Here is a 27395-nt window from a genome sequence, read left to right as displayed (position 1 = left end):
ACATCTCCTCAGTTTCCTCCCCTACCTAGCTTAATCTCCCATGATTAAAAATTACACCAGGTCCAGAAACAAGGACCATTTGTGGTTTGCTTTTTTTCTTAATTATGGACTGAGAGGTTTTTTTTGTTTTTTTTTTTTAACTGAAAAATCCTCCACATGGTTTCCAAACTTGTGGCATTTGTTAGGAAATAGATGTAGAACCCACAAACTGCTAAGAAAGCTCTTCTAACCGTGAGTCACCAATTTATGTGCTGTACTTCGCACAGCATGCAGTGCATGAAAAGAAGAAAACTCGATAGAAACTATTAAATATAGATGGTAATTATGTGAAAATCATGTGGTCACATCTGACTTCAACAAGGATCAGTTAAAAATCTTCTAGAGGAAAATTGATGGGTAGATAAATTTGGTAGGGCTATGTTTTCACTGAAAACTCCTGTTTAGAACAGAGTATAAGAGATACCTGGACTGAGTTTCAGTCTATAAGGTCAAGAAAGAAAAGCAGATTTTGGGAGCCCCTTTCTTTTGTCTGATTGAAATACTTCAAATGACGTTTCATAATTACTTCACATGCCATTCTATAAAATGAGGGAGAGAGAAGGGCAGCAGTAGATACTACATACTGTTTTTAAACATGTGAACTAGAGGAGATTCTGTAAACTAAATCTTCCAGAACACCTTTGAATCATGCGAGTTTCATGATTCCATGATGATCATTCCTCCCTAAAGGCAAATCAGCCTCAAGAAGGCAGCTACTGTTGGGTTGCACAGATTTTCTGTACATACCACCTTATAATGATGTCTGAGGCAAAGAATATCTATTCTAGCCAAGAACAAAAACCATCCCACCTCCCCAGCCAGAAGGCTCTCATTTCTCCTTCACTCATGACAGCACTTAAGGTACAGTTGCATTTACACTTTAAAAACATTTTTCAGGCTGGCAGTTGTTGCTCGATTTTGTATATTTGACTTTATCAAGAGGGAAATATGGACATCACCTTGTGGCATGGACCCAAACTAGTTACAGGTTGTTAGGGAAATGATTCATCAGTAGGTAGGTTCATGTAAAATTCAAAAGGCTTTTTTTCCCCTGTTTTGCTTTTGGAGAACAGTCCGAGAAATGCAAGTGATGTCTTTCTTACAGGAATACTTTAGATAGCTAAACAGAAGCAAGATTTGGCATTTAGCCTGGGATTAGTGTGAACAGCCTCTTAACCAAACATTATGAAGAAAGTTAACTTTAAAATGCTTTGAAAGGTCTGTTTTCATGACAGATGGTAATAAGGGCTCATCAGTGCCAATTTTTTTTGTTTTCACCTCAGTTTTCAAAATCTTAAGTTTTAGGTTAGTGCTTCTGAAGGAACCATTACATCCATAGAGGAAAAATGCAAATTACAAAATTAGATTACTCACTATTTTTATTGTGTGTAACATATTTTTCTAAATAACACTAACAGATGAAGAGTAAGAATTTGACCATGCACTCAGTAGAACACGTTCCCTTTCTTTTACTAGAATCCTTTTTTGGGTTTTTTTTTCCCCGGCTATTTGTCCTTTAATCTTTATCTGTATACCTGGACAGATATTCCTCTCCCCACAGACCCCAAAAGATACAGCAGTCAGTAGCAGGTAGAGGTTTTGTTTGTATAATACACTCACTAGTGAAGACATGGTAGAACTATATTTTATTCAAGAAAACCCACACATTCTGTACTGTGGAGACCACAGGCTTTGCTAAGCCATAGATATTAGCAAATATGGAACAAAATACAGTGTATCAGATTCAATCAAAGCATTTAAATTCTAAATTACAGTTATAATTTTCAGGGAAGGCTAGTTTCAGAATTGCATCATAGTATCTAGTACAATGTTGTGCAATGTAAGTGGCAGAAACAGAAGTGGAGTATTGGTCCTAATAAAAACCAAAATGTAATGACTCTTGTATGACATTTAAATTGTCAAGACAACAATTCCATAACATTCTACCAAAGGCAGCATATAGTTACAAAAATACTGGTCCAGCATCTTGTTAGTGATGAAGCTATATCCAAGGTGCAATGGCAACATGCCATTCTTAGTGAAATACTTTTTAAAAAACTATTTTTTCTATTTTCCCCACACGGATACTAGCTGAACATCAGAACTTCTATGACAACCTGAAAGAAGGTCACTACTTAAATGTGTATTGCACCAAAGATTGATGCAAAAACACATGTTCCAGGTTGCAGTATGAAAGAAGCAAAGGCCAAAAAAAACCTACAAATGTGCCAAAAGACGTTTTACTGCAACTGATCTTAGATGAGCAGTTTGCAACCTCTATTAAGTTTTGAACAACTGTCAAGCTTTCCATTCTATTCATTATCACAAACTTAAGGATTCTTAAGGATGTAAAAGACAAAGTCCTTAATATTGAGAACAGATTTAAACCACTTTATACTCCTCTGGATTGATCCACAAAATAAAAATATTCTGCCCTCCTCTCCTCCTAATATGCTGGTAATTTCAAAGTCAAGCCATGGAATTACCCTTGTTCTGATATTGCACAGTGCTAGGACTGTATGGTTTCCACCTCGAAGTTCAAACAGATACCATGATAGTGACCAAAACTGCTGGTGACAGTAGACCTGCTTAAGTTGTGGAGGTATCGCAAGAAATGTGCATCAGATGAAGACACAATCTAAATGGCAAAAACCACTGCAGACTTGGCTGTGGTTTGGACTTGGGCCAAAAATACATAAACCTGTTTGCCATTTCCTGTGAGGAAGCAGGATCACTTAATATCTTAACCAAAAGTCGAGTAAGATCAGGTAACCATGTGAATTCAATGTTACATTCAATAACACAGAAATGAAGGAATAGCAGACAAGAACATTATTAATATTTTCCTTTTAATAATGGTTTAGTCAAAAGTGTAGCTTTGAAAATCTCTAGCTCATTGTGAAAACCTGAAGAAGCTGGGAAGCAACCTCACTTTGATCAGTTTAAAGCTGTGGCTTGGCCTATCTGCTTGCAAAATCTCCAGTAGCTCTGCCAACATTGTAAATAAAAACTACTGCCTGGAAATAAAAAGTAGTCAGCCTTTAAAAGTTCATGAATGTTGTATTGTAGCAGCCTAACTCCAACTGAAGAAGAAAGATATTTTATACAGTAAACAAAAGACAAAGTAAACTGAAATCTTCTGAGATCACTTTAAGTGTATACAATTTGGATTCTCATTGACATTTAAAACTACCAATCATAAGGTTGCCACCTTACCTTTTTCTGGACTGGCACACCTGATTTTAAACAGGTTTTCCTCCAGTCTCCCAAGTTTCTGATCCTCTCATTCAGTTTTCTGCTGTAATGCTCCCCTACCTTCATGCTGAATACCGAGTCAGTCCTGCCTTCTGCTTTTCTTGGCAGGAGGCAGAGCAAGCTTTTAATTTCGGTAGTCAGAGTGACAGAACAACAAACGCACAGCAGATAGAAGAGCTTAATTCTTCCCCAGGAAGAAAATACATTTGGTTCAACAAACGGCTGCAAAATCTTCCAAAGGCACCTCTTTCCCCAGTTTTTGCCTGAAAGCAAGATGGCAATCTTAATTGAAAAGGGATGCTAAATCTTTTAAATAACTTAAAAATTCATTTTTATATAAAGCAGCAAAACCATTTTTCTCTGCAGAAAGAGAAATGTTAACAAAGGAACACACCAACATAAATGCACTGTTGATAAACTTCAGCTAGTTTAATTTCACAAGGAAGTAAAATTTTAGGACTATTCTTTAACCTCATCAGTACTTTCTGAAGAAGATTCTTTGGCATCTTCAGTCCCTCTGTTGCTTTTCTCTTTACTAAGATTTTCACTTTCTGATTTGGTCCCATTAAATAAAGAGTTTTCACCATTTACAAACCCATTCTCTGTGACTTCAGCATCAATGGCTTCATCAATCTTTAAGTCCCCTTGCTCTTCCACATCTTCTAGGTTTCTCAAGACAATAGGGAGTCTAGAGTCTGCCACAGTGTTCTCCAACAAGGCAATATGGCCCTTGTCATACTTTGGAAGCGGAGCTCCATCTGCCATTTGTTTGGTGTAATACTCTCTGCTGGCAGCTGCGCTCTTCACTGCCTTCTCCAGGATCTCTTTTTCACCTAAGCGCAGTTTGATGGCCATTGTTGCATGTGGAGTGAGGTCATGAGTCTCCAGGAAGGACTTATCAACCTGTTAGAAAAGAAAAAGCAAGTCTGCTACTAACACCTAACACAATAAAACAGTCCCTCACCTCATCTCTTTCTCTGAGCAGGATGTGACACCAGGCTCTCCAGGTGAAGCCAAATGGACACAAGGGGGGTCTGCAAGGAGTCCCAGTGAAATTTGTCATGAAATCATAAAAAAGCCCAAAATTTCTGCACATAAATCAGTCTGCATGACAAGCAAAGTCAGGTTACTTCACAAATACATGCAACATGTAGGATCACTTATACATTTGCAATAGGTGCATATTTCTTTGCAGTATGGAGAATGCAAGTAACTGACAAGTTGAAACTGATTCCCCATCTTACTTGCAGAGAAAAAAACAGGTAGTCTCTACTTGGAAAATCAAAGGAAAAATACATTAACAAAATTACATTAACAAAATTTCCTTTTTTGCAATCTTACTTGATTTTACTTAGATAATGCAAAACTGTTTCTGCATTTAAAAAGTACAGAATTAATTATGTACTAACATTCAGGTTGAAGTTTGCAAAGACAAGATGGAGGACAAAATAGCTTTTCCTACAATGACAACGCAAAGAAGAATTCAGACTTTTAAATTACACATAATGATAATTTTACCTCCACAGTTGTTTTATAGGTTTTCAAAAGAAGGGATGCTCTGGCTTCCAGGAATGTCCAAAGCTTAACTTCATTGTCCCAGCTAACAGGAAAGTCTGAGTTCCCCAGAGTGAAGATTTTGCCAATCGCATGCTCACCTATCAAGTGCTCCTTCAGCTCTTCTGCAATAAGTATAAAACCAATCTGTTAAAAAACAATCTCATCATTCACTTTGTCAGTTGACAAACTGCAGAAAGATTTATTTTCCATCGTATATCTTTGAGCAGCTAGCAAAAAATAACCCTCTCCTCAAATAAGAATTATCAGATATGCTGTTTTTTTTCTAGGATTTGCCTCAGAGAGACAACTGAAAGTCTTCAGGTCAGCAGAAAATGAGCCTTCTCTCTACCTGGAAATAAAGATACTTTAGATATCACAGCCTCTCATACACGGCGTAAATCTGTGTCAGTGAAACAGAATGTTTTGTAAAATCATTCATAAATGAAAGGGAGTAGATCTGTAAAGAGTGCAATGAACTTTTTGAGAATAAAAGGAACAAGCCAAAGAGTGTGCAAATAGCAATGGAATTCTTTTTCTTATTGTTTTGATAATCTTTTTCAGTAGCAGAAACTTCCTACAGGTGGTCAGAAAAGACATCCATCAAAACTCAAGAGCAGAAAACATTTAATCAGCTCCTTGACATTACACAAATTTCATTTAAGTTTTAATTAATTAAATTGACTACTGCAAAGCAGTTATGACAAACTTCACCAAGAGCTTGCATGTAGTTTCTCAATAAACCATTTTCTTAAACAGTATTTAAGACATATAAATAAAGTGAGCACAATCATATACCAGAGAAAAGCAATTAAAGCATTCGCTAGCTATATTTTCCTCTCCAAGCCAAAATTCACTTCCTCATCAGCATCCTAAAATTTTCTTCCCTTGAATTTACTTCCCAGAAGTATCAGGCAATTGGAAGAGATGGATGTTGTAGGTCTCTTCCAACTGAACTGTTCCAGTATATTGTAATTCCTTAGTAAGTTCTAGAAGATGGATGACAGGAGGAAGTGAAGGTATGACATTAAGTTACATTGTTGTTTACTAAAGAAAGCAAATACATCACATGCAAAAACTCTACTACTTCAGTATTCCTGCTGGCACAAAAAATCCACATCATCTGCACAGTACTTCTAACTGCAAGGGAGTTCTCTCACTGTCATGACAAACTGTCACATCCAGTGACATCTAACCAGCAAGGAGCTATATGAGCATTTAATGAGAAGATTCACATGCACAAATAAGGTGAATATTTATTAAATGTACACATATTTTGCCTCACAAATAAAAGTAACAGAGGAGAAACACTAGAAAGACAGTCTGCAAATACAGAAATTTGATTTAGATTACCAAAATACTGAATATTTAGATCACAAATTACTAAAATATTGAAAATATTCAACTTTGAAATGACTCTTCCATATTTCATCTACAGTACAGAATATTCCAATTTCATATATGTAAATTATTCCAGTGGTGATGACTAAAATGCTGTGGTTTTAAGCATGTAAACCCCTAGGTAGGTCTTGCATGATCTTGTTCTGCAAACTATTTTGAAACCTAAGAACTAGAGATCAAACTCCAAAGCTCACTCATTCACAAGAGTCTGGGGGATTAAAAGAAATAAAAAATTGTATCATCTCATGCTTTCAGAGTTACTGAAATATTCCCTCAGATGGCATGGCCAAAGATTGGGGTTCTCAGTAGCTTATTGATTCCTTTTTAACTTAAACTCCTCAACTTTTCTGATCTTCTGTCTTAATGTTTTATATCTATGTTGTCTATCCCTTTCCTGCATTAAAAAGAATCCCCACTACAAGACACACATAAATTAGGTTATATTCACAAAATATCCTACCTTCACTCATACAAAACACTCGAAGGAAAGCCAAAAGCTGGGCAGAGATTGCAGGCTCAGTGGAGTGCAAGGCAAAAACACTTGAACTAATAAAAGAAATAATCAAACAACAACAGTAAATACAAGTCCAATTGTAATATCTTTTAACTTATTTTAACATAAAAGACCATAAAGTATTCAACAAAAGTACTGCTACAAAAGTAACTTAAAAAAAAATTAGGTAACATGAGCTCAAACGGAAAAGCTTCCCTAACCTGTATCTGAAAATAATGATTATCTCTACAATTTCACACTTAAAATTATTTTATACAGCTTTCATAATAAATTCATGAAAATGCAATGTTGCATGTCTGCTGCTCCTAATAGTACCCTCTGGACTGCAATGACTAAAGGAAAATGCCATGCTTCACATACTGAGCATTATAGTATGTCTGCAAGGGATAGGAAAGAAAGTAAAACCATAGATTGCTTCAAATTAATCCTTGCTCTGTTTTTGTTCAAATGGTTATTAAAGCAAAGGCTTTTTTCCTTATATATGGTTCAAATTAGATGATAATATAGCTCAGAGAACTTCTGTAAATATTATTACAATAACTTTGATTTGCTATACAAACAGGAGAAATCTTACACCTAAGAAAATTATCACAAAAGAGCTTCATATATGCTTCACTGGACACTATATACTTTGGAAATGTTTTTAAAAACCCATGGCATTGTGTTTTACTTACGTTGGGATACCAGCACGAGCTAAGACCTCTGCCTTCATAGCATACAGCCTGTCACTTTTACTCACGCCAAGCTTTATTTTCACTCTGTCATGTGAATTATTATCAAAGAAAAAACCACTGTGGATCACAAATTCAGCGTTTGACCGAGTGCCATAAAAAATGTAAATCTAGAAGGATGAAAAGAGAAGTGAAGGGACAGGAAAAAAGCTTAAGATCAGCTCACAAAATTGACATAATTTGAAAGTTATTTTCTAGAAGAGTTACTATTCTGAGCTTTGGTTATATGAAGAAACATGCTTTGTTTTCTGCTATTGACTTAAATGCTGTATACAATGTGGCAATTACACTTTAGAGGTAGCTGTAAACATATCCATGTAACAGAGGCTTTGAAAGCCAAGAAGAAATTCTTATTCTGTACTTGAAAATAAAAATGTTCTGGTTTCTCACACTGACATAAAGTACCAGCATACAGAAATAAGCTTTCAAAGGCTTATTAAAGGATAAAAAAAAACAGAGACAAGGAGGGCCCATTAAAAGAAATGTTTCTGGAGTCATTTTCCCCAACCAAATGTCCATGCAAAACTATACTGCTGATAGATCAATTTTGCTTTCATTTAAATGTTACCTTAAGATATGGACATACCACAGTACATCATACAGAGAGATATGAGCTGTGTTCAGCCAGTATTTATTTTTGTTTTACTCTGAACTCTTTTCTATAAAGCATATAGTTACTTGAATTCACATTTTAAAAGAAGTTCCTAAATATAACCTGCAGAATGTATTTAACTCAGGGCTAGGCGGTATGAAATTCATGGGACTAGAGGTCAGGGTAGCAATTGTATTCTCCCACATCAAGAGGATATTTTCCCATTTGTGTTTGATAACAAAATTGTCAATCAGAAAAAAAGTTCCAGCAGTTACAGAATTCCCTTCAGAACCTCAGAGTACAGCAGTGCTCTGGATGCCTGTAAGCTTCCATTCCTCTCCAGCTGACAGAGAAAGACATGGTGCTCTCCAAAGGGCTCAGTAACAGCAATGCTGCCATTTACTTTCTCTGTTTTCAATTTTGTATACAAGCTATTTATCCTAAGCACTAAATGCTTAAGTATGATATTGAATTATATTAAACATTATCCTGTAACACACTCATATGATGAACATGTGACCTGACTAGGTGTATTAAGGCAGTGGGTAAGGAGAGAGTTGCTCACCCTCTCAAGTTTTAAAACTACTGTGATACATCTCATATTAAACTAAAAGTCACATATCATGTATGGATTACACAGTATGCTCTTACACCCCACGACTGTTTTACAAAAAATCCAATTAAACAGAGTGAGAATTGCTTTATTCAGGCCAGTGTTTGACAGACTCTCTGGACCTCTGCTGCCTAACATTTTTTAGTAGTAAAAGCATGGATCATGCACTCTTCCTGCTGAAACTGTAAGAAATGACATCTGTATGGTATATTAAAGGACTGAAGCATTATATAATTACAGTGCTTTAAAGATGTCACTAACAGTTAAAGTTTGCACAGAAATTCTGATAAATAGCAGACAAAGTGAAACTACTAAAATAAAATTGAAATACAGGAACCCTCTATAATTGAAATGGAGAGAGCAGCCAGAACAGCTATATGACACATCCATTGCCAGCTGTGGAAAATTATAAATTGGATCACTTCTGGAAAAACTGTGGACCCCTTTTAACTCATCACACCACAATTTGAAAAAAACAGAAAATATTTGACTACCATAACAAATTCTGAGAGCAAAAATATACAATCACTGTAAACCTCAGCATAGCAATGAGGATAAATACACTTTTGGAAAGATGTATTAAAAAAAGAAAAAATGCCAGATGTTTCTTTGTTTAAAAAATAACAATGCAAAAGAAAAATTAAAATAAAAATATTATAAATTGTAAGACTGGCAATAATAGAGTAAAAGTAATAACTCAGAGGCTGAGTTAGAAAACATTTCAGGATATTTCATATACAAAGGCTTTGTCTGGCCATGCTGACTGCACAGGCAGTAGTCAGAAAAGGAGTGCTGTTCCACTTGAGGGTTTAGGCTGGCTACTGACACAGCACAGGAGCTTCCTACAATCCTGGAACCACTGTCTTCAGTGCATCACTAGTTTGGACACTCAGTTTTGTTTTTGAGCAGTTCTGAGCAAAATACTGGATTCTGAACTGTTCCATGCATCTTTGCAAGACTCTCCTGCTGTCTCAGGATGAAGAGGTAAATGCATGCATGTCTGTGTGAAAGGGATAGAGTATGTTTTTAGGTTCTCTCTCATTTACACTAAGCACTGCAGTGACAACAGCATGGGTTAAAATGACTGGCAACTATACTGCATTTCACCTATTTTAAATGAATGAATACTAACAAGAAACATAAGCCAACAAACACCATTGTTAAAAAAGACTCTACAGTCCATTACTGCAGACAAATCTAAAAAACATTTATCTTTGGTCCTTTGGATATGGCCTTTTACTAAGCTCTTTCAGAATACCAAACTTGGTGGCTGTGTATGTTCACTCACAAATGATTAAATATTTCAACTAGTTCTATAAAATACAAGGAATAAAACTCTCCTACAGTCAGGGTCTACCAAGTGATAGAAAATATTCTGAAAAATGTACATGTTTCTAGTTTGGTAGCATTTTCACTCAAAATTATCTCAGCATAATAAAATTCAAATGTAGCAGGGTTTAATCCACACCGCTACATTATTAAAATTTTCTAGGGAGTCACCAAGTGTTCACAGAACTTAATGGAACAACAATACTGTAGACATTTTTCACACTACCTGTTCTCCAGCCTTGAAATCTTGAAGTGCTACACATTCACACCGGTCATCTTCCAAATTGTAGCCTGTAGTGATCTATCCAGGAAAAGAGTGACAAGAGCACCTTTAGCATCTTATATTTCTCTCTCCCACCACTGACAAATTTTCCTATTGGAAATAAATATTAACAATAGGAATTGCACACATTTCTTTCTCAGCACAATAGAATATAGCTGATAGTGATATAGATAGAATATAGCTGATAGTGATTGCTTTACAATTCCTGAGCAATCTCTTTTTGAAAAAAATCTCTGCATTAAAGAAATCTAAAGGAGGAAATAACCTACCTGAAGTGAACAGAAGGCTCTGAGGAAAGTACCCTCCATAGAGCACAGACAAAGTACCATGCTAAAGCCAGCAGCTTGTTATAAAGTTCTGGAGCTTTCAGTCACTCCCATGAGGCCCAAGGGAGCAAGGCACTGACAGCTCTATATGCTGTGCTTTATCCTTCAACTGCCAACACATTTTTGATCTCTCAATGAAAAAGGATTAGATAACTGTGGATCTTTAGGGGATACAATCTTCAGAGAATTATAATTTACTTGAAAATAATCCCTTTATCTAAAAGTTAAGTAATACTCTTAAAATGCTAAAAGGATTTTTGAGATGGTAGCTGGCAATGGAAGAGGATAAACTCTCTTGACAAACCTGTACTTCCCCAAAAATAATTACTAAACTGTAAAGGGGTCATACTAACAAGTAAAGCTATCCTAAAAATGTAGTATTTTTTATTAAGTGACAAACAGCATGTTCTTGAATAGTATGACCAGAGATTCAGCCACAGGATGGAACGTTAGCTGCTGAAAAATCAGAAAGCAACTTTTATGGTAGGTAGACTGAGTTCAGTACTGACAGAGGCAACATATGGAAAAATATGCTCTGGGCCTGGGGAAAAACCTAGAAGAAGCCAAAGACTCTTTCTCAGCCTTTGAAAATGAAAACATACTTTTTGTAAGTTGACTAACATGAGTTGCAGTATATCCCGATTCCCATCTTGGATTCAGCTTGTCCAAAGACAGAACTCCTCAGATTATTTCAAAAGCTTGGTTGATGGCTTACACATTAATAGTTTTGCACTGCTTGCATCATTAAATGTGCATTTGTCAGCCGAAACAGTGCTTTCAAATGGAGCAAATCCAAAATGTCAGCCCCAAGCACGGACAGCCTGGCCCTGCAGACGCTTGCAGAAACCTCCCTGTGCAGATGCCTCACTGCAGAACTGTTTAATGGGTTTGTGGGGATCACTAAAGAACACGAGAGTCATGCAGTACAGCCCACTGAGAAACACAGGCTGCAGTACTTGAACACAGAAATTCCTGTGCATTCTCTAATTTGGACTGCACGATTTTAATTAAGATTTTTGGTTTAGAAAGTTATCCTACCCTGAACTGCAGGTTAAAAATGCTAGAGGATGACATATCTACCTTCCAAGTTCAAATACAGTCATCTCATGAAAAACCGTACTTTTCATCCAAAAAAAGAAACTCTTGACCTGTCCTGAAATTTTCTTAGGGTGTAAACTCTGAAATAGTTCTGAATGTGAAAAGTCCACTCCAATCCCTTGAAATGCTGGTGAACAGGAGGCTTTCGCAGACTGAGAAATTCCAATATTTTAAGAGAAGGATTCTGTCAGTTTAAGCATGCCTCACTGGAGTACTGATCTTTCTTTTAAATTTTTAGTTTTGCTTTAAAAAAAAACCCAAAACAACGCACAAAACCCAGCAGCACTTCTGAAAGACTTTTCTATAAAGCATAATGGAGTGCTAGACTCCTATTTCCTCTTTCTTTTAATAGCAGTCACATAAGAGAATTAACAGGGTGTTTACTTCTCTTCCCACATGATAGCTGACAAATTGCATCCCTTCAGTTTTATTTCTGAAGCAGACTGATACATGAATTTCAAGTTGTGCAGTTTCAATAGTCTGCTTGGTCAGTGATTAAGGATGGACCCAGCCCAACAGGCAGAATGTAGCTTATTCAAAGCTCTGTCAGAACTGGTAATCAACCTCTGACTGTCAAAATACAATCCCACTAAAGAATAACAATGAGAAATGCATGAAGACAACCATTTTGAAATAGTTCTTAGAGGCAGGTTGATCTAATTAATAGTGTCAGAAGCAAGAAAAAGCTGGATGGACCTAGCGCCAGATAAAATCCAAAGAGCATTTTATTATCGAGCTCTTGGAAAAGGGTCCTGTGGAATAAAGCAAGAACAGGGATATATATGGTAGCTGATTGACTTGGGAGGTATTTCAGCACTACATTTGGAATAAACTAGACAGGGGTGCATTGAATGTCATCGTTTGTTTCTCACTTTCCTGGAATGAATAACAGTTTCCTTGATGTATTTTAAAGGGATTGTGCTATGATTAGAGCAGAGCCCACCCTCACATCACTCTAGAATAATGTAAACTACGATATAGGCAGCTTACAGTTATCTTAGCAGTCACCCCCCATTTCTAATATACACGGCAACTAGCACACAACAGAAATAGTTTTAGTAGCTTTTCTTAACCCATTACCAATTAACAATACTACAGTTTTCTATCCTACCTGAATTTATATCCATTTACATTATTTTCTGTAGAAATATTAAATAAATTACTGAAATCTTTACATATATACAAAATATTTAAGTTCAGCACAACCTCCTTTACCCTTTAGGATATACTTCAGCATAAAAAAATGTTTCCAATCCTGATATACTACTGCATTAGGAGGTTTGGCTCCAGAGGCTGGCTCCATATCAAACCCACTGTTAAACAGCATAATAAAAATAAAAATTACTTTATCAATTTAAATAGAAGTTTGAATGAGTAAAACATAAATAGCTGCTCTTTTAATATATGCTACTTAAATTTTCCCTCACAGAACCTTGATTCTCTTCCTCTTTACTCTAATCCCAACTTTGAAGGCATTCATTAAGAGTTGTCTAATGAATACAGACAAGTCTCTGCAAAAGCATCTGAAAGAGATGCCCAGCAGGAAAAGGATACAGGAAGTACCGACGCTTGCAGCTACGACTTACATTACAAAAATACACATTTCTGAATTTTAAGCAATTTTCTTTATACTGAAGACTCTCACATGAACTTTATTGCTAAATCAAAGCTGTGAGATTGCATAACAAATAGGCAAAGGAAAGAATCACTGTTAAAGAACAACATGTAATCACCTTGCAATAAGGAAAAATAAATAAATAATAAACCCCAAACACTCGCAACTTTGTAGCTTAGCCTACCATGCTGTAATTGATACAGTCATAGTAACACTAAATAAGCTAAATGTCAAGTGAAAAACAATTTGCTTTACAGTTTGTTCTTTTAAAACAGACTTTTTTTATACCAACAGCACTAACACATACTTCTGTCCTAACACTCAGGTCAACCCTCCCACAAAAGAACCAGATCGCTTGAAAAGGATGGTTATATCCAGTGCTTACAATAAATATCTACTGGAAACACAAGTAGGGAGTATGACTTTTGAAGTGTACATGAGCATAACTAAATAACATTGATAAACCAGCCTCTCTGGGTTCCCACTTCCTCACCTCAGCATTAACTAGTCTGTTAATGAAATCAGGAATCATCCCCTGAACCAGCGCACGTAAGCCAAAATGTCAGCAGGTCTGACTTTTTATATACGTATGTCACCTTTTAAATGTTTAATATGCCCTAAAGTAGTATTTTTGCATTTTGTTTCTTTGATGTAGTAACAGATGTACTGTTTTTGTTGAACTAGGCTTTGTTCTTGTTGTTGCTGTCTCTATAACAAGGCTCTTTGGGCACGGTTAGGCGAGCAGGCAGTATTTCTTAGTTGCAAATCTCTAACCACTTTCCCTAGTGGTAGCTACAAGAGGCAACATCCATCAGTGCCTGCTTTCTGTTCTCAGAACAATTCTGTCCAGCAATGTGCATCTTTTTCAGCCCACCAGAAACAAAGCTCCATGTCAGGAGACTATTCAGACTTGTCTGGACAAAACATTTCATGTAAATGAAAACTTTAAAAAGTACATTATAGGTACATAAGACAGAACTTTACATAAGTATCAAATCACTTGTAAAGTTTTCTCTAGATGAAGAAAGCTCTCCCTGAAAAGCTATCATAAGATATTTGAGAAACTAACAAACCTTTCTTTCAGATATTAGTTTTTTAGGGTCTTTTGGGAAGATAACATACCTGTGTTAAGAAGCATAACAGAAAGTGTTACTAAACTGCTGTATAGCAGTTGAAAGACTTAATACTTAAGCCTGAAAGTCTTTCAGCAACACTGAAGAAATCCTTACCAGTCCATTAGTATGATTACACATGTCCCATAAAGGTATTAGAGCCAGTGTAACTCTGGAACCATCTTCTGTTGGAATCTGGTTCTGCCGTGTCATAACAGAGGAAACTGCCCATCTGCAAAAGTTAAAAACATGAGATGGTCAATGTTCAAAGCATTAAAATACAATTGGCCATAGTCCCACCTGAAGCAATCATTTAGACTGGGAGTTTCCAAACTTAGTTTCCTTAAAGATCACACTGACTATAGGAACAGTAGAAGGCAATATCATTTGCAGGAAAAGCAGCAGCTCCCAGGTTTCTAAGACATGCACACAGAACAAATACCAAACCAGGATTGTGATCCCTCTTCTCTTTGCAAGAGAATCTTCATACCTTCCATTGGCTGCATTCCTCAGCCAGAATCCACTCCCTGTGTCAGCTTCTGCTTCCCAGCCCCTCACTGCATATGTACCTCACACTACACATCCCAAGCCCAGGGTCACCTGCTCCTGCAGCTTTTCCTGCTGGGCAGCAGGAGCTCTCATCTATGTGCAAACTCTTGTAAGAGCCAGGACATATTTTCCCCCTCACTCTATAAAAAGATTATGTACTGCATGAACTGGAAACCAGTGCAACCACCTGACACATGCATGATCATTTGCTGTCTCTCTTCATTTTGCAAGATTTTGACTTAGGTCAGTATTGCTAAATTTTCTGCTCAATAGTATTGAGAAGAAAAAAAGCCACAACATTCCAAACAGATATCCAGGTAAAAATCATGAAGAGAGTACTACATAATTCTTTAGCACATGGATATCATTCAAAACCCTTCTAAGTCAGGTGAAGTAAACAAAATACAAGCTACCTTTTCAAACATAAAAATCTTTAGAAAAGCCTAGAATTTCAGTATTTTCTAGAATTTAATTTTTTATTTTATACCTGACAAAAATTAATATTAAACACCAGTGGAAAAAAAGAATCTTAGTCTCACCATGTTCTGGCCTTACTACATACACGTGTTGTGGGGTTTTTTGAGGGAAAAAAAGATGTCACAGGAGAAGGTCAAAATAAATTTAATTCCTATAGACTCCACTACTAACATGTACTTAATATACAGAATAAGACTTCCTGAAGGACTTCTTCAGAAGAACTAGACTGATAAGAAAGACAGTGGCAAACTGAAATCAACCTAATGTCTAAAAAGAAAAGTTAAACTTAAATTGTGGATAATTCTGATATACAAACACTGCTTGAAACACAGTAACAATATGCTTCTTGTTAATTGTTGCAATTTGTCTGTAAATTTTAGACCATTTCACTTGTAAGTTGGTGTGTTCCTTAGTGACTCTTTAAATGAAGGAGGCATGCTTTGGAAATCCCACTTTCATAGCCTTGCCCACAAGTACAACTAGGCTAGAAAATCCCTTATGAATACCTTTTATTCATGCTATTTTAATAATTTAACAGAATTAAAGCTCTCATTATCTTAATTATTATTCTTTTTATCTTAGTTCTGTCACCCTTTACAGCACCTCCAAGTGACACTCATGCTTCATGTGTACAACTTCCATTCTCCAGCTCTCCTGTTCAACAGCAGCAGCTCTAGATATTAACTTTTGCTAGTATGTGCTGCTCGAGCCTTTTATTAAAAAAAAAAATTTAAAAAATTTTCCCCAAATCCTAAAACTCCTGCCACGTCAACTGAATTATTTTCTTAAGAAACAAGGAATTACCTTAGTAATCTGACTATGTGTGCCAGTGGGCTAAACGAACTGCTTATAATGAATGACTATTCTTTTGTAACAATTAAAATCTGCTTATTTATTTCACTTTCTTCTTCATTAATAATGTGTATTAGTATTAAATCCTACAATTAACATTTCAGTAACAATAGGGCTTTCCCACCGATGAAGACTTCCAGGGCCCCATAGTTTACCATAGTAAAAACAGAAAAGAAACAAAGAAAGAAAAAATAATTAAAAGACAGACCAACCTGTAGTCGTCATAAGTGAAAGAATCCTTTAAGGGCAGTTTGCTGGCATTAGGATGGGTCTGCAAAATGTAAGTTGCATAAAAAGGTGAAAAGAAGAAGAAAAGAGAAATCAGAAATCAGTCAGCAGAATTTCATTATTTAGCTGCCTAACAGATCCTAACAAGAGCCAAATGAAGCAGGAGGCGTCCAGCCGCACTACAGAGGGATCATCATGCTATTATGCTCTCATACATCACTGTCAACTTAATTTGTTGTGCCCAGCAGCCGCCATAAATCTGTTTCTTCATATTTCAAGGCTGGAACCCACAGACTTTGTACAAAAATAAAAAAAAATTTAAGGTGGACTGAGTATGTGAAGGTAAAACATAATCCAGCCCTCGATGCACAGTGGGGGAAAGAAATCAGACAATAAGTGTACATTAGCTTTCACCAACTTCCACATTTTCCTCTCCTCTGTGATAGCAGTGAGGTATTTCACAAATGCAAGAAATATTATACAATATTTTCAATTCTCTCTTGATACCTGTAACAGTGTTAACCTGTATTCAGTAAAAGTTGCACTACACCTCTGAAACAAAAGCAGATTAAAATATTTAAATAGCTTTGGTGACAAACACTGATTAGGCAGTATCTACATTAACCCATCTACACACGCTCCTGTCTAAAAGTGGAGCTGTGTCAATTGAGAATGTATACCACAGTTCTCATTAACAAGCAAACATTGAATTTCCAAAAGCTTTAAGAAGCTCTGATACCCGTTATTTTTCTGACTAATTATTTAAAGTCTCAAAAATACAGGTAGCTTTAAACCCACATTCACACATTTCTTTAGAACTTTGTTCCAATTCACAAATGGAAAGCCGTAGAAGCATAAATTTTAATCTTCAGGTTCAATTAGGTCTCTGAGACGAATTGAAGCAAATGATCAAATGGTTATTTCAGAAGATACAAATGATTTTTTGCATAGCTCTATCTTTGCGACGCTTTTAATGCATGAAGCTCCATGTAGTACGCAGTTTTTTACTCTTGATGCATTAGCATCACAAGTGCGTGGTAATTTATCATTTCTCACTGTAATGTACTTGCTGGCACTGTGTGCAGGACAGTAGGGGATGAGGTAAAAGTGGCTCAAACCGTAAATCAATTAGAAAACAAAAGCTTGTGCTCAGCGCGCAATTTTAGGCAAATTATATATTACAAAAGACTGCCAATTGGGTGTGAGGTCCCAGGTGGCTGCTCTCCCTCAGCCCCTCCGGTTAACCCTTCCGATGGGCTTTCTCCGGAACATGACTGAAGTTAACATTTCCAGTGGCTCCTGTCCCTCCCCTCACTTTAATTTTTTTTTTTTCTTTTTACAGCACTCTACGTTTCCTTATGATTTTCACTCACATCGATGGCACAGTCATTGTGTAACAAATCCCTTCGAATTTAATTGTAGCAACATACTGTACAGTTGTTTATTCTCACAAAAACATTCAGCACAAACCCAGGACTGAGACAAAGCCAAGACATTTCAGGAGGCACCTTCGCTGCCGGACGGTCCAGACCCGAGTCCAGAAACGAACGCAGAAACTCAGCCTTCAGCTGGAATTAATTATTACAAACAAAAACCTGCCTATAGTTTTCATTTATGACAATCTAATTTCAACTCTTAGTGTTATTGATGTATTTTGCAGCAGCTTGATAAATTAAGCAGGGAAAGACAGCACCCACACTGCGAGTATCAGCCCCTCAGTTTCTCTTTACAGCACGGCCGCGTTTCCCTGCGGCCCGTGGCGATCGGCGTGAGGAGCCGGCTCTCATTGTGCGCCTCACGTTTGCAGCCGGCGTTTCGCATTTAGCGCCGGGAGCCCCGCGGGCGCCGCTCCCGCGGCCCACGGCCGTGCCCGGCCGCTCGGCCCCGCTCCAGCCCCGGGCCGGGCCCTCACACCGCTGGCCGCGCGGGCCGGCACTGCCCCCTGCCGGCGCCGCCGCGCACCGCTCCGCTCGGCGCGCCCGCTCCGCGCTCCTGCCGCCCGCCCGCGGGGCGAGGGCACCGAAACAAGCGCCGGCAGCACCCCCAAACCCCGCGCTGCACCGCGCACCTGCAGCGTGAGCAAGCGCCCCGGCCCAGCGGGGTCCGACCTGTTCGTCCCAGGAGAAAGATGCCGGTAACGCAAACACCTCTGTCTGTCCTCTCTGTTCTCTCCTGCTTTCCTCCTGCCCCTGAAACAGCAGCATTTAGCGGAACATGCTGTTTTTCCAAGGGTAAGAATGACTATGGTCATAATGCATTGGAAGTGAAAAGGCATCGCAGACACTGCGGGGGCTCAACAGCCAAAAAAAGCGACAGCTACAGCCCCTGTGTCCAGCTCTGGCACACACCCCATTCCAGGAGCACCAGCCTACAGCCTCAGCCCAAACCTGGAGCAAATAACCATAGAATTCAAGATCTAAACATGTTGTCATTGTCCTCTCTGTAGGAAACGTGTATTAGATCAGGGGATTGCAGGGAGATCAATTGTTCATTTCACACAAGCAGCCCCCTGTAATAGCCAACCTGAACACCCACAACACATGGGCAAATATCCTGGATGCTGCCAAATGCTCTGTCACCCTTCCCGGTTTGTAAATCGGTGAAACGTTGGGATTGCCCCTATGTGGACACCATCCAGATGTAATTCACATAAAACCACTAGTAAATTACAATAAAGGACAAAATATATGGTCTTAAGAGACACAGGGCAGAATAAAAATCCCAGCACATGTAATTACCATATTTATAACATCCCGTGGTACAATATTCCAGTAGCTCTTTTAAAGTTAAGATACATCAGCATATTTGATCATGTTAGATTTCTGATTTGGTCTATTTTACTATGTAACTTTAAAACCCTATAGATTACAAGAATCTGAAGACACACAAAAAAGAACAATATTCTGATTAAGAATTTGATTTAGTATGCAGCTTCTCTTTATAGTCCCTTGGTAAAAATGAAATCTCCCTAACAAACACTTAATAAAACCTGTCAATATATCTAGAAAGAAAAATGACACAAATGCATTAAGTATTAAATACCCTTGAAAAAAGTCACATATTCCATGAATTTTTGATGTACTATCTTGACATTAATGTAAAACCTTGATATTTATAATTGACAGATATTTAATAAAGTATAGAAGATGACTGCTGCATAGCATGCAAATTGCTCAGACTGCTCAAAAAAGATACAGACGTATTTAAACTAAACAAACACTTAATATGTAAAAAAAAAAAAAAAATCAGATCTAGCTTTTACAGGTTCATGCAGCTAGGTCTCTACAGATTAGCTTTCAAATGTGACATTATCCACTACATGAACCCTAATTTTAACTTACCAAGTCTGTATGAAGTAGTTTCAGAAAGTTGGGAGGGGAAGCTTTAAATAAAAAATGGGAACATGAAAATGTGAATATATTCATTTAGATGCAGGTCCTGACATTCTACTGAAAGAGTTATTATAAAGAACAAATACCATTTATTTCGTTACCCTTTCTGTGAAAATATTGTCAGAGCTGGCAATCAGGGTGATGACCACTGCAAAAACAAATAGTGGCATGCTGAATTTCATTTTCCTCCTGATGCTGCTATTCCTAAAAAAAAAAACATTAATAAAAAAATGCTTTTTCCCCTTCAGTGTTCCAAGCCTTCTTTGAGACATTTGGAGGATATCTCAAAATAACCAGAAATATTAAAAAGTAACAGTGATTGCTGCCAGATTGTCTGCAGCCACTGTGGAAAGAGACAGACTGTTATTCTAGTCACCTAAAACACTATCAGACTAGAAGCCAGTTACTCAGTATGGCAATCAGAGGAAGGGGGGATGGGGGGGGGGAAGAAAAAAAAGAAAAAAAAAAAAAAGAAATGGATACTTCCAAACACTTCCACTTTTTTCTCTTTTTGTGAAGCAGTAATATCCAGGGATTCACATCTCATGTTTAATGCCTCACAAACAAGGAACACTCCTGATGTGCCATAGGGGCCTCTGCGTTATTAATTTCTCCATCAAACTTTTAGATGGACATCACAAGGTAATGATTCTCAAGTTCCAGAAAGTAGATGCTAAAGGACTCGCACTTTGAGGGCTTGTTTCAATGGCATGAAGGCTGCAGTGTAGAATAGGTGGGTTCCCTTCCAGCTAAGAAGCCATCACAACCTTCACTCTGCTTTCCAGCCTAGGGGCATTCACCTCCTGTCACAGTGGCCAGACTTCTGAAGACAGTAACCCTTTTCCCTCTTCAATCACAAAATGCTACAGCTCATTTATCAGACTTCCTAATCTTGATGGGGAATTTCCATTAAAATTGGCTTAACATTTGCTTGTTTACCAAGTGATGCAAAGAACAAGTCCAATTACTGTAACACACAATACAATGTCTGAGTAGAAGCAAAAATTAAAGTTTACTTAGTGTTAAATTTGTGTTCACATCTACACTACTAGATGCCTTGAAAAGAACTGATGTATTTTTATGTGAAGTCATATTGCCCAGTGTATTCCTTTGTTCTATTAACCCTTGTATAATCCAAGTAAGAAAAAATTATTTTAATCACTAGATGTGATCAAAGTTAGGATTTTTTTTTTAAAAGACACCACCTCTAAACTGAGATAAACTGATTATTGTACCCATCTACTACTCCACTGCAATACATAGCCAAAAAAAGGTTTTTAAAAAATCCTTGTTTTTGTTGGCTTCCTGAGTTTGTAGACAAAGTTGGACTTCTGTGTCAACTATTTCAAGTACTCACAAGTCCAAGGCAAAGCTGTGGGCAATCACTGCACTGATATCACTAAATCAGATTTCAATCATCTCAGAAACCTGTTGTATCCCCATTCAAGTGGTGAAAGCTCTACTTCTACCCCAGGAAATGATGGTAGCTAGTGTTAAGGGTATACTGAGGCCACCACTGCACTCCCTTCACAGCCCTCAAAACACTAAGGGTGCTTGAAACAGTTAAAGCCAAAACCACTTTAAGTTTCCACCTTGTTAACTTTCATTCCTTTGAACATAAACCCCAAGGGTTAGTTGCTTTTGACCAAACAATTTTTTTCCTCCTTAACTTTGCAGATTCTTCTCTCTTTCCACTGTACTCATTAACATGGGGAGATTTCGTTATGAGCCTTAGTGGATGCTACTTGATGGTTTCAGGCCAATGTGTAGGTGTACAAAAACACAAACACACACATATTCAGGGCCAGAAGCAGGAAGATCTGTCAGCATTTGGTGGTTACTGTCCCTTTCCTAGCTCTGGAAATCCTTTGAAGCAGCAGCCTTGAAGAGAAACTCCTCTCTGTGGAGCTGCTGAGGCTTTAACTGCCCTAAAGCTAAGTAAAATAAAGAATTCAGAATGGAGGATCCTAGTGATCTACAGGGAAACAGGAATTCACTTTTTCCATTGGACATATGCTGCCTAACCTAATGAAGGAAGCCAGTTTACTGTACAGGACACGAGACAAAGCCAAAGATTATTTTACTTTGTAACAACAGTTTATAACTACAGAGGCATGCTACAGAATTTTCAAGCAGGCCAATTCATGAAGTGACAGGAATAAGGTTCCCAAACTTGTGCTGTTGTATGACTTTCCTAAAAGAAAAAAGAAAATTCTACTTTGCAAAACCTAATAGAATGAATCTTAATATGAAAAAAGGTACCACAGGATTGAAACTTCTTAAACCTAAATAATATTCTTGCTTAATTCTTTATGTCAGCAATTTTTATTTACTTTCTGCCAATATACACAAGAAAGCACTGTTCCAGACTATTAGGGGATTCATACAGCGGAAGCAAAATGGAATGACTCCTTCTGGTGCAATGGAATTTAACTGCACAGTCCCTTTTTCTGTACCTTCTACCTGCAAAATTGTTCTTTGTTAATGAGACAGCAGTGGCACAACAGACAACTCAAGCCATTAACTATTAACTCAAGGGTCTGAAGGACTGACAACCCACTTCACATGCAACGTAGATATTGCTGTTTGGTAGACAAAGTACACAGAAACAACTCTGAACTCACTGCAACTGAGTACCCCACCTCCAATCTTGTGCCATCTCCTTTTTTAAACAGAGGCAAGACAGCCATGGACTCCTTAACATCCACTTCTTGATTACTCTATTCCAGAATACTACTTATTCTGTATGTGTGTATGTATACATACACAATTCTAAAATACTACTAATCTTTCCCAAAACAGAAGACACTCAGATACAGCATTTAAATAAGTGACCAAGTTCTCTATACCGTTTTTTGTCCTTTCACAAAATCACTTAGAGCTAAGTGCAGCCCCATTAAGGGCTGAAGTGGGAGAAGCTGTGCTGAGATTAGATGTGTTTATCAATGAGACAGCCTCCCGAGTCCTTCCCAAAGCAGTTCACATGACGGAAGGACACACGAGCTCCATTATGTCCTGTGGTAAATCTCCTTGCAAAATATGAGTTTACTGTTCATGTTGGGCCTTAGATTTACAGGTTCATTCTGCAACATTTCATTCACACAGGTACAGTAAGATAGCTACAAAACCCAGCTTCCTTGCAAGGGTCTGTGCACACCATGACACGTCTTTTCCTCTATAGGCTCTTCCTGAGATACAAAGTTTACCTTGAGCATTTTTCATTTCAGGAAACATGTTACCTTGTTAATTTCAGGAGCTGGACTTTGATGATCCTTATGGGTCCCTTCCAACTCTGGGTACTTTACGATTCTGTTTAGTGCAACACACAGGAACTATGTTCATGCACAAATTCACCCCACAACTCTACTATTAGTGAACTCCACTATTAGGTGAATCACAAGCCACAAATAAAATGCTGTGATGGAAACCCTGAACTGCTTTGACAGGACAGAAAGCGTATTTCGGATTCACAACCACCTCTCAACAAAAGAGTTTGCTAACAAGCATCAGTATTATGCAGTATAGCTGAAGTTATGTTACCTGTGATTCAACTACTCAAGCTTTCCAATAAATCCCACCAGAAGCCACTTAGGTGGAAGCTTGGATCACGATTATCTCATAACTAAGCTCCTACAGGCCATGGTAAGTCCTGGAATGAGAGATACTGGGGCTACAGTGGTACACACATCCAAAAAACTAAAAACCTACCATTTCCTCTTCAACCCACATTCAAACAACAGTACAAGAAAATAAACTTTGGTTTACTTAGCAACATATCAATGTCCTACTGTGTGGAGTATTAGCAGTGGGTCTGACTGAAGAGGATAATCCACTTTGTAATTTAGTTAAATTACTAATTTTAACAAAGATAAGTACCCTGTATAATTTTGCAGTGCTTAAAGAATACATCCTTTGAGTATTCTGCTCTAAGAAACATCAGTTATTATATTTTAAATTTATGGAACATTTGTAACTGCTGTTATATCAGGAAAAATATTAAATCTGCACAATAAGTACAAACTTTATATGAGAAAGTATACTTGTAAGTGCATGATGATCTCCTGATGTCTGCTGAGGCACTCACTTCCACAAAAGACACAGACAACATCCCTGGTGATAGACTCAAATGTCCCACAAAGTGCAACTCAGTTAAAAAAAAAGCTACTAACAGAAAAGCAAACAAAAAACTGTCTCCACTCTATTGGCTGTAAAAAGAGATGCTTATCTGCATTCTCAGCTAGGAGAGTGGTTGAGAAACCCATCTTCAAAAAAATGCCTTAAAAGCCCATACTATTAACAAGAGAATGTATTATTCCTCCCAAATGTGGTTTAAACTAAGCAGAAACAAATTTTGTTTTGCACTGGCACATACGCTTTGAAATACATCTCTGCTTCTCTGGAGGAAAGCAGGCGTTTAGGCCACTATAGCAGAATCCATTCAGAATATAAAATAAATTAAAACCTGCTGATTATGAGATCTTAACAATGTCTGTACAATGAAAGATAACATCTATATCCAAAATGAAAGATATCTTTTATCCTGTCTGTCCTCCAACTTCAAATCATTTTGACTCTAAGAAATAGCAGACACCAAGCAGGATGTGCCTGTATTCCGATCTAGGCCAGCACGGTCCAACTGGTGCCCATCGTCTGAATCTGGACCACAGGATGCCTCCATATGGCCTGCCACCTTTTCCTTGGAGGAGATAGGGAACAGCTGTTTGAGGAGCAAACGCTGCCTGAACAGCCAAACACCTCCTCCTGTGTCCGGCTGGCTCAAAGCCCAGAGCTGTCGCCGTGTTCCTGTGGAAGGCAAGGAAGGAACGGGGGAAGAAGGCAGCAGAACCTCCCACCCACGCAAGGACTTGAGCTCTTCATCTGCCTGACTCGGACAGATACAACCCAGCAAAGCCTGGGGCTGCTTCTGCCATGGAGAGGGGCAGCCACAGGAATGGCCTAACGAAGCCCCAGGATCTGCTGTTACTGTCATCATGGCCGAGGGTGGGATATACCAGAAGTGACACAAAAATCAGGAATTTGGCACATGTTTGCAAAGTCTAAACCACCTTACAGTAGCTACACTAAGTGGTACAGTACAAGCATACTGTCAATCTTCAATCTGCTGCCAGCAAAACAGATTAATACAATATTTTGGCCTTCACAGAGAGGAAAAACACAGAAAAGCATAAATATATTTCATTATTAACTGCCTATTTATTTATTATTGATCAAGAAGAACAACTTGGGCATTGAAACCCAGACAAAGCAATTTAGATAGCAACACTATTTTTACCTTTGCAACTGCCCACTCAATGCAATTTTAAATCTCTCCTTAAGGTGACATGCATAGTAGACAAGTGAAAAAAAGGGAAAGATTTTACAGGTTTACAACTGTGCCATCTTTCTTCCACCCATTTTTCACAGTGTCGCTGACATCATTTCCGAATAAAAAAAGCTGTTTGACTGGTATGCCAATGAGTACAAATCAAGTAGGGAGGAAAACTGAGAATCCTGAAGACCTACCTGGTACAGAAACAAAATTGAATTCTGTTTCAAATACATTTGCCTTTTGACTGCATATTGGTTGAACTCTTTGGAAGCATTAAAATATTCTCTATTACATCAACTTGAAAATAATAAACACCTTCTGATTACTTCAATAGGGTGTTTTTAAAAGACAGTATACTTGTCTGCATCCAACATCCAAGTAACATTTAGCACACAAAAGTTAAATGGTGGTGTCTTCAAGCCAAGTACAGAGAGACACCAGATGTTCTACTTCACACTGGCCTGGAAAATCATATGCTTATTGGAATAGGATAGATTAAAAACAACACAGAAAAATAATATAAGAGCAGTGTAAGTAATATTGAAAGTATCGTCACAACTTCAAAAATTGGTGTAAAAATTATGCTAGAGGTGTGAAATCTCACCTAATATACCCAATATTAAAGTCACACACAATACCAGATTTTAAAGATGCTATGATGAAATCTAGAACTTGATGTGTTAAACATCCTAACTAAAATGATATTCCAGTCCCCAACAGCTAATGACTGGATTTTAGAAGTTCATTAATGCTAAATCAATTAGTCAAATTTTATATGAATAATATATGAAATTTAGTATCTGATCAAAAGGGATTACAGCCTCCAGGAAATTAAGTTTTCTGTCCAGTACTGCACACAAACAGATCAAAACATCTTTGGATAGATTACTGCAAAGCTTGTATTCACAACGGGTCTACAACACTTTCACAGTGTCCAGATGTCGATACACCCTAGTCAGAAAACTGTTTGACAGTGTTCCTGTGAAATGCTGGAAGCAAATCAGATTACAGATAATACCTAAAAATTATTAACAACTTCTACCAAATAGATTCTATTTTTAAAAATATTAAAAAGAGTGTGACTCATGGGGCAGCTTCTGTCTTCTTGAGTCAGAGGAACTTGACAGAAGGAAAAGGAAGTACTAGCAAGTATTTGCTCATTAACTTTGCAAAGAAACATAAAACTGAGTCAAAGAAAATAAGTTTACTTGCTAAAATGTTACTTAAATAGGTGACTTTGCTTTCTCCATTCAGTAAGATTTCTAGAATTAAACTGATTTCTCTTGTACTGGGGAGCCCAGCTGGACACAGTACTCTGGGTGTGGCCTCACCAGTGCTGAGTAGAGAAGGATCACCTCTCTCAACACTGCTGCCAACAATCCTAATGCAGCCAGGATGCCATTAGGCCTTTTTGCTGCAAGGACACATTGCTGACTCATGCTCAGCTTGTCCCCCAACATAATAAAGGGATCATTTCACTCCAAGTGCAGGACTTTGCACTTCTTGCTAAACATCAATTAGCAGCCCATTTCTCCAGTCTGTCAAAGTCCCACTGGATGGCACCTTACCAGAAGCTGAAGTGAGGCTAACAGGCTTGTAGTTCCCTGGGTCATCTTTCTATCCTGAGGATAGGAGTGACATTTGCTTTCTTCCAATCCTCAGGAAAGTTTCCCAATCAATGGGAAGATGATGGGAAATCATCGCTCAAAGATCACTGAGAGTCACTGAATTTGCTTTGGAAAGGACCTCTAAGTATAACCTAGTCCAACTCCTCACTGTGATTAACAGGAACATCTTCAACTAGATCATGGTTGCTCAGAGCCCCATCCAACTTGACCCGCAATGTTTCCAGGAATAGGGCATCAACAACCTCTCTGAGCAACCTGTGTCAGCGTTTTGCCATTTTTTTTGTAAAAAATGCCTTCCTTAGGTCTAGTCTAAATCAACCATCTCTTAGTCTAAAACCATTACCCTTGGTCCTCTTACAACAAGCCCTGCTAAGAAGTTGGTCCCCATCTTTCTCACCCCTGTTTAACTACGGAAAGGCTGCTCTAGGACCTCTCTGGAGATCTTTCTTCTCCAGGATGAACAAGGCCAGCTCTCTCA

At 37.8% G+C, this 27395-nt stretch overlaps 1 protein-coding gene across 1 annotated transcript in view; it reads right to left on the bottom strand.

Moving 5' to 3' along the window:
- Nucleotides 1-1400: 1400 nt before the first annotated feature.
- SETD3 (SET domain containing 3, actin histidine methyltransferase) overlaps nt 1401-27395 on the bottom strand; it is a 62389-nt gene continuing 36394 nt past the window's right edge. The window contains exons 7-13 of the mRNA XM_053980922.1: nt 16553-16611; nt 14580-14694; nt 10255-10329; nt 7438-7604; nt 6710-6795; nt 4813-4973; nt 1401-4197 (exon numbers count right to left, since the gene is read on the bottom strand). Of these exons, the coding sequence (XP_053836897.1) occupies nt 3754-4197; nt 4813-4973; nt 6710-6795; nt 7438-7604; nt 10255-10329; nt 14580-14694; nt 16553-16611 (1107 nt within the window). The 3' untranslated portion in view covers nt 1401-3753. The remainder of the gene's footprint in view (nt 4198-4812; nt 4974-6709; nt 6796-7437; nt 7605-10254; nt 10330-14579; nt 14695-16552; nt 16612-27395) is intronic.

The sequence above is a fragment of the Vidua macroura genome, chromosome 6 (assembly GCF_024509145.1).
Source record: "Vidua macroura isolate BioBank_ID:100142 chromosome 6, ASM2450914v1, whole genome shotgun sequence".
Lineage (NCBI taxonomy): Eukaryota > Metazoa > Chordata > Aves > Passeriformes > Viduidae > Vidua > Vidua macroura.
This window is presented reverse-complemented; position numbering and strand designations above follow the sequence as displayed.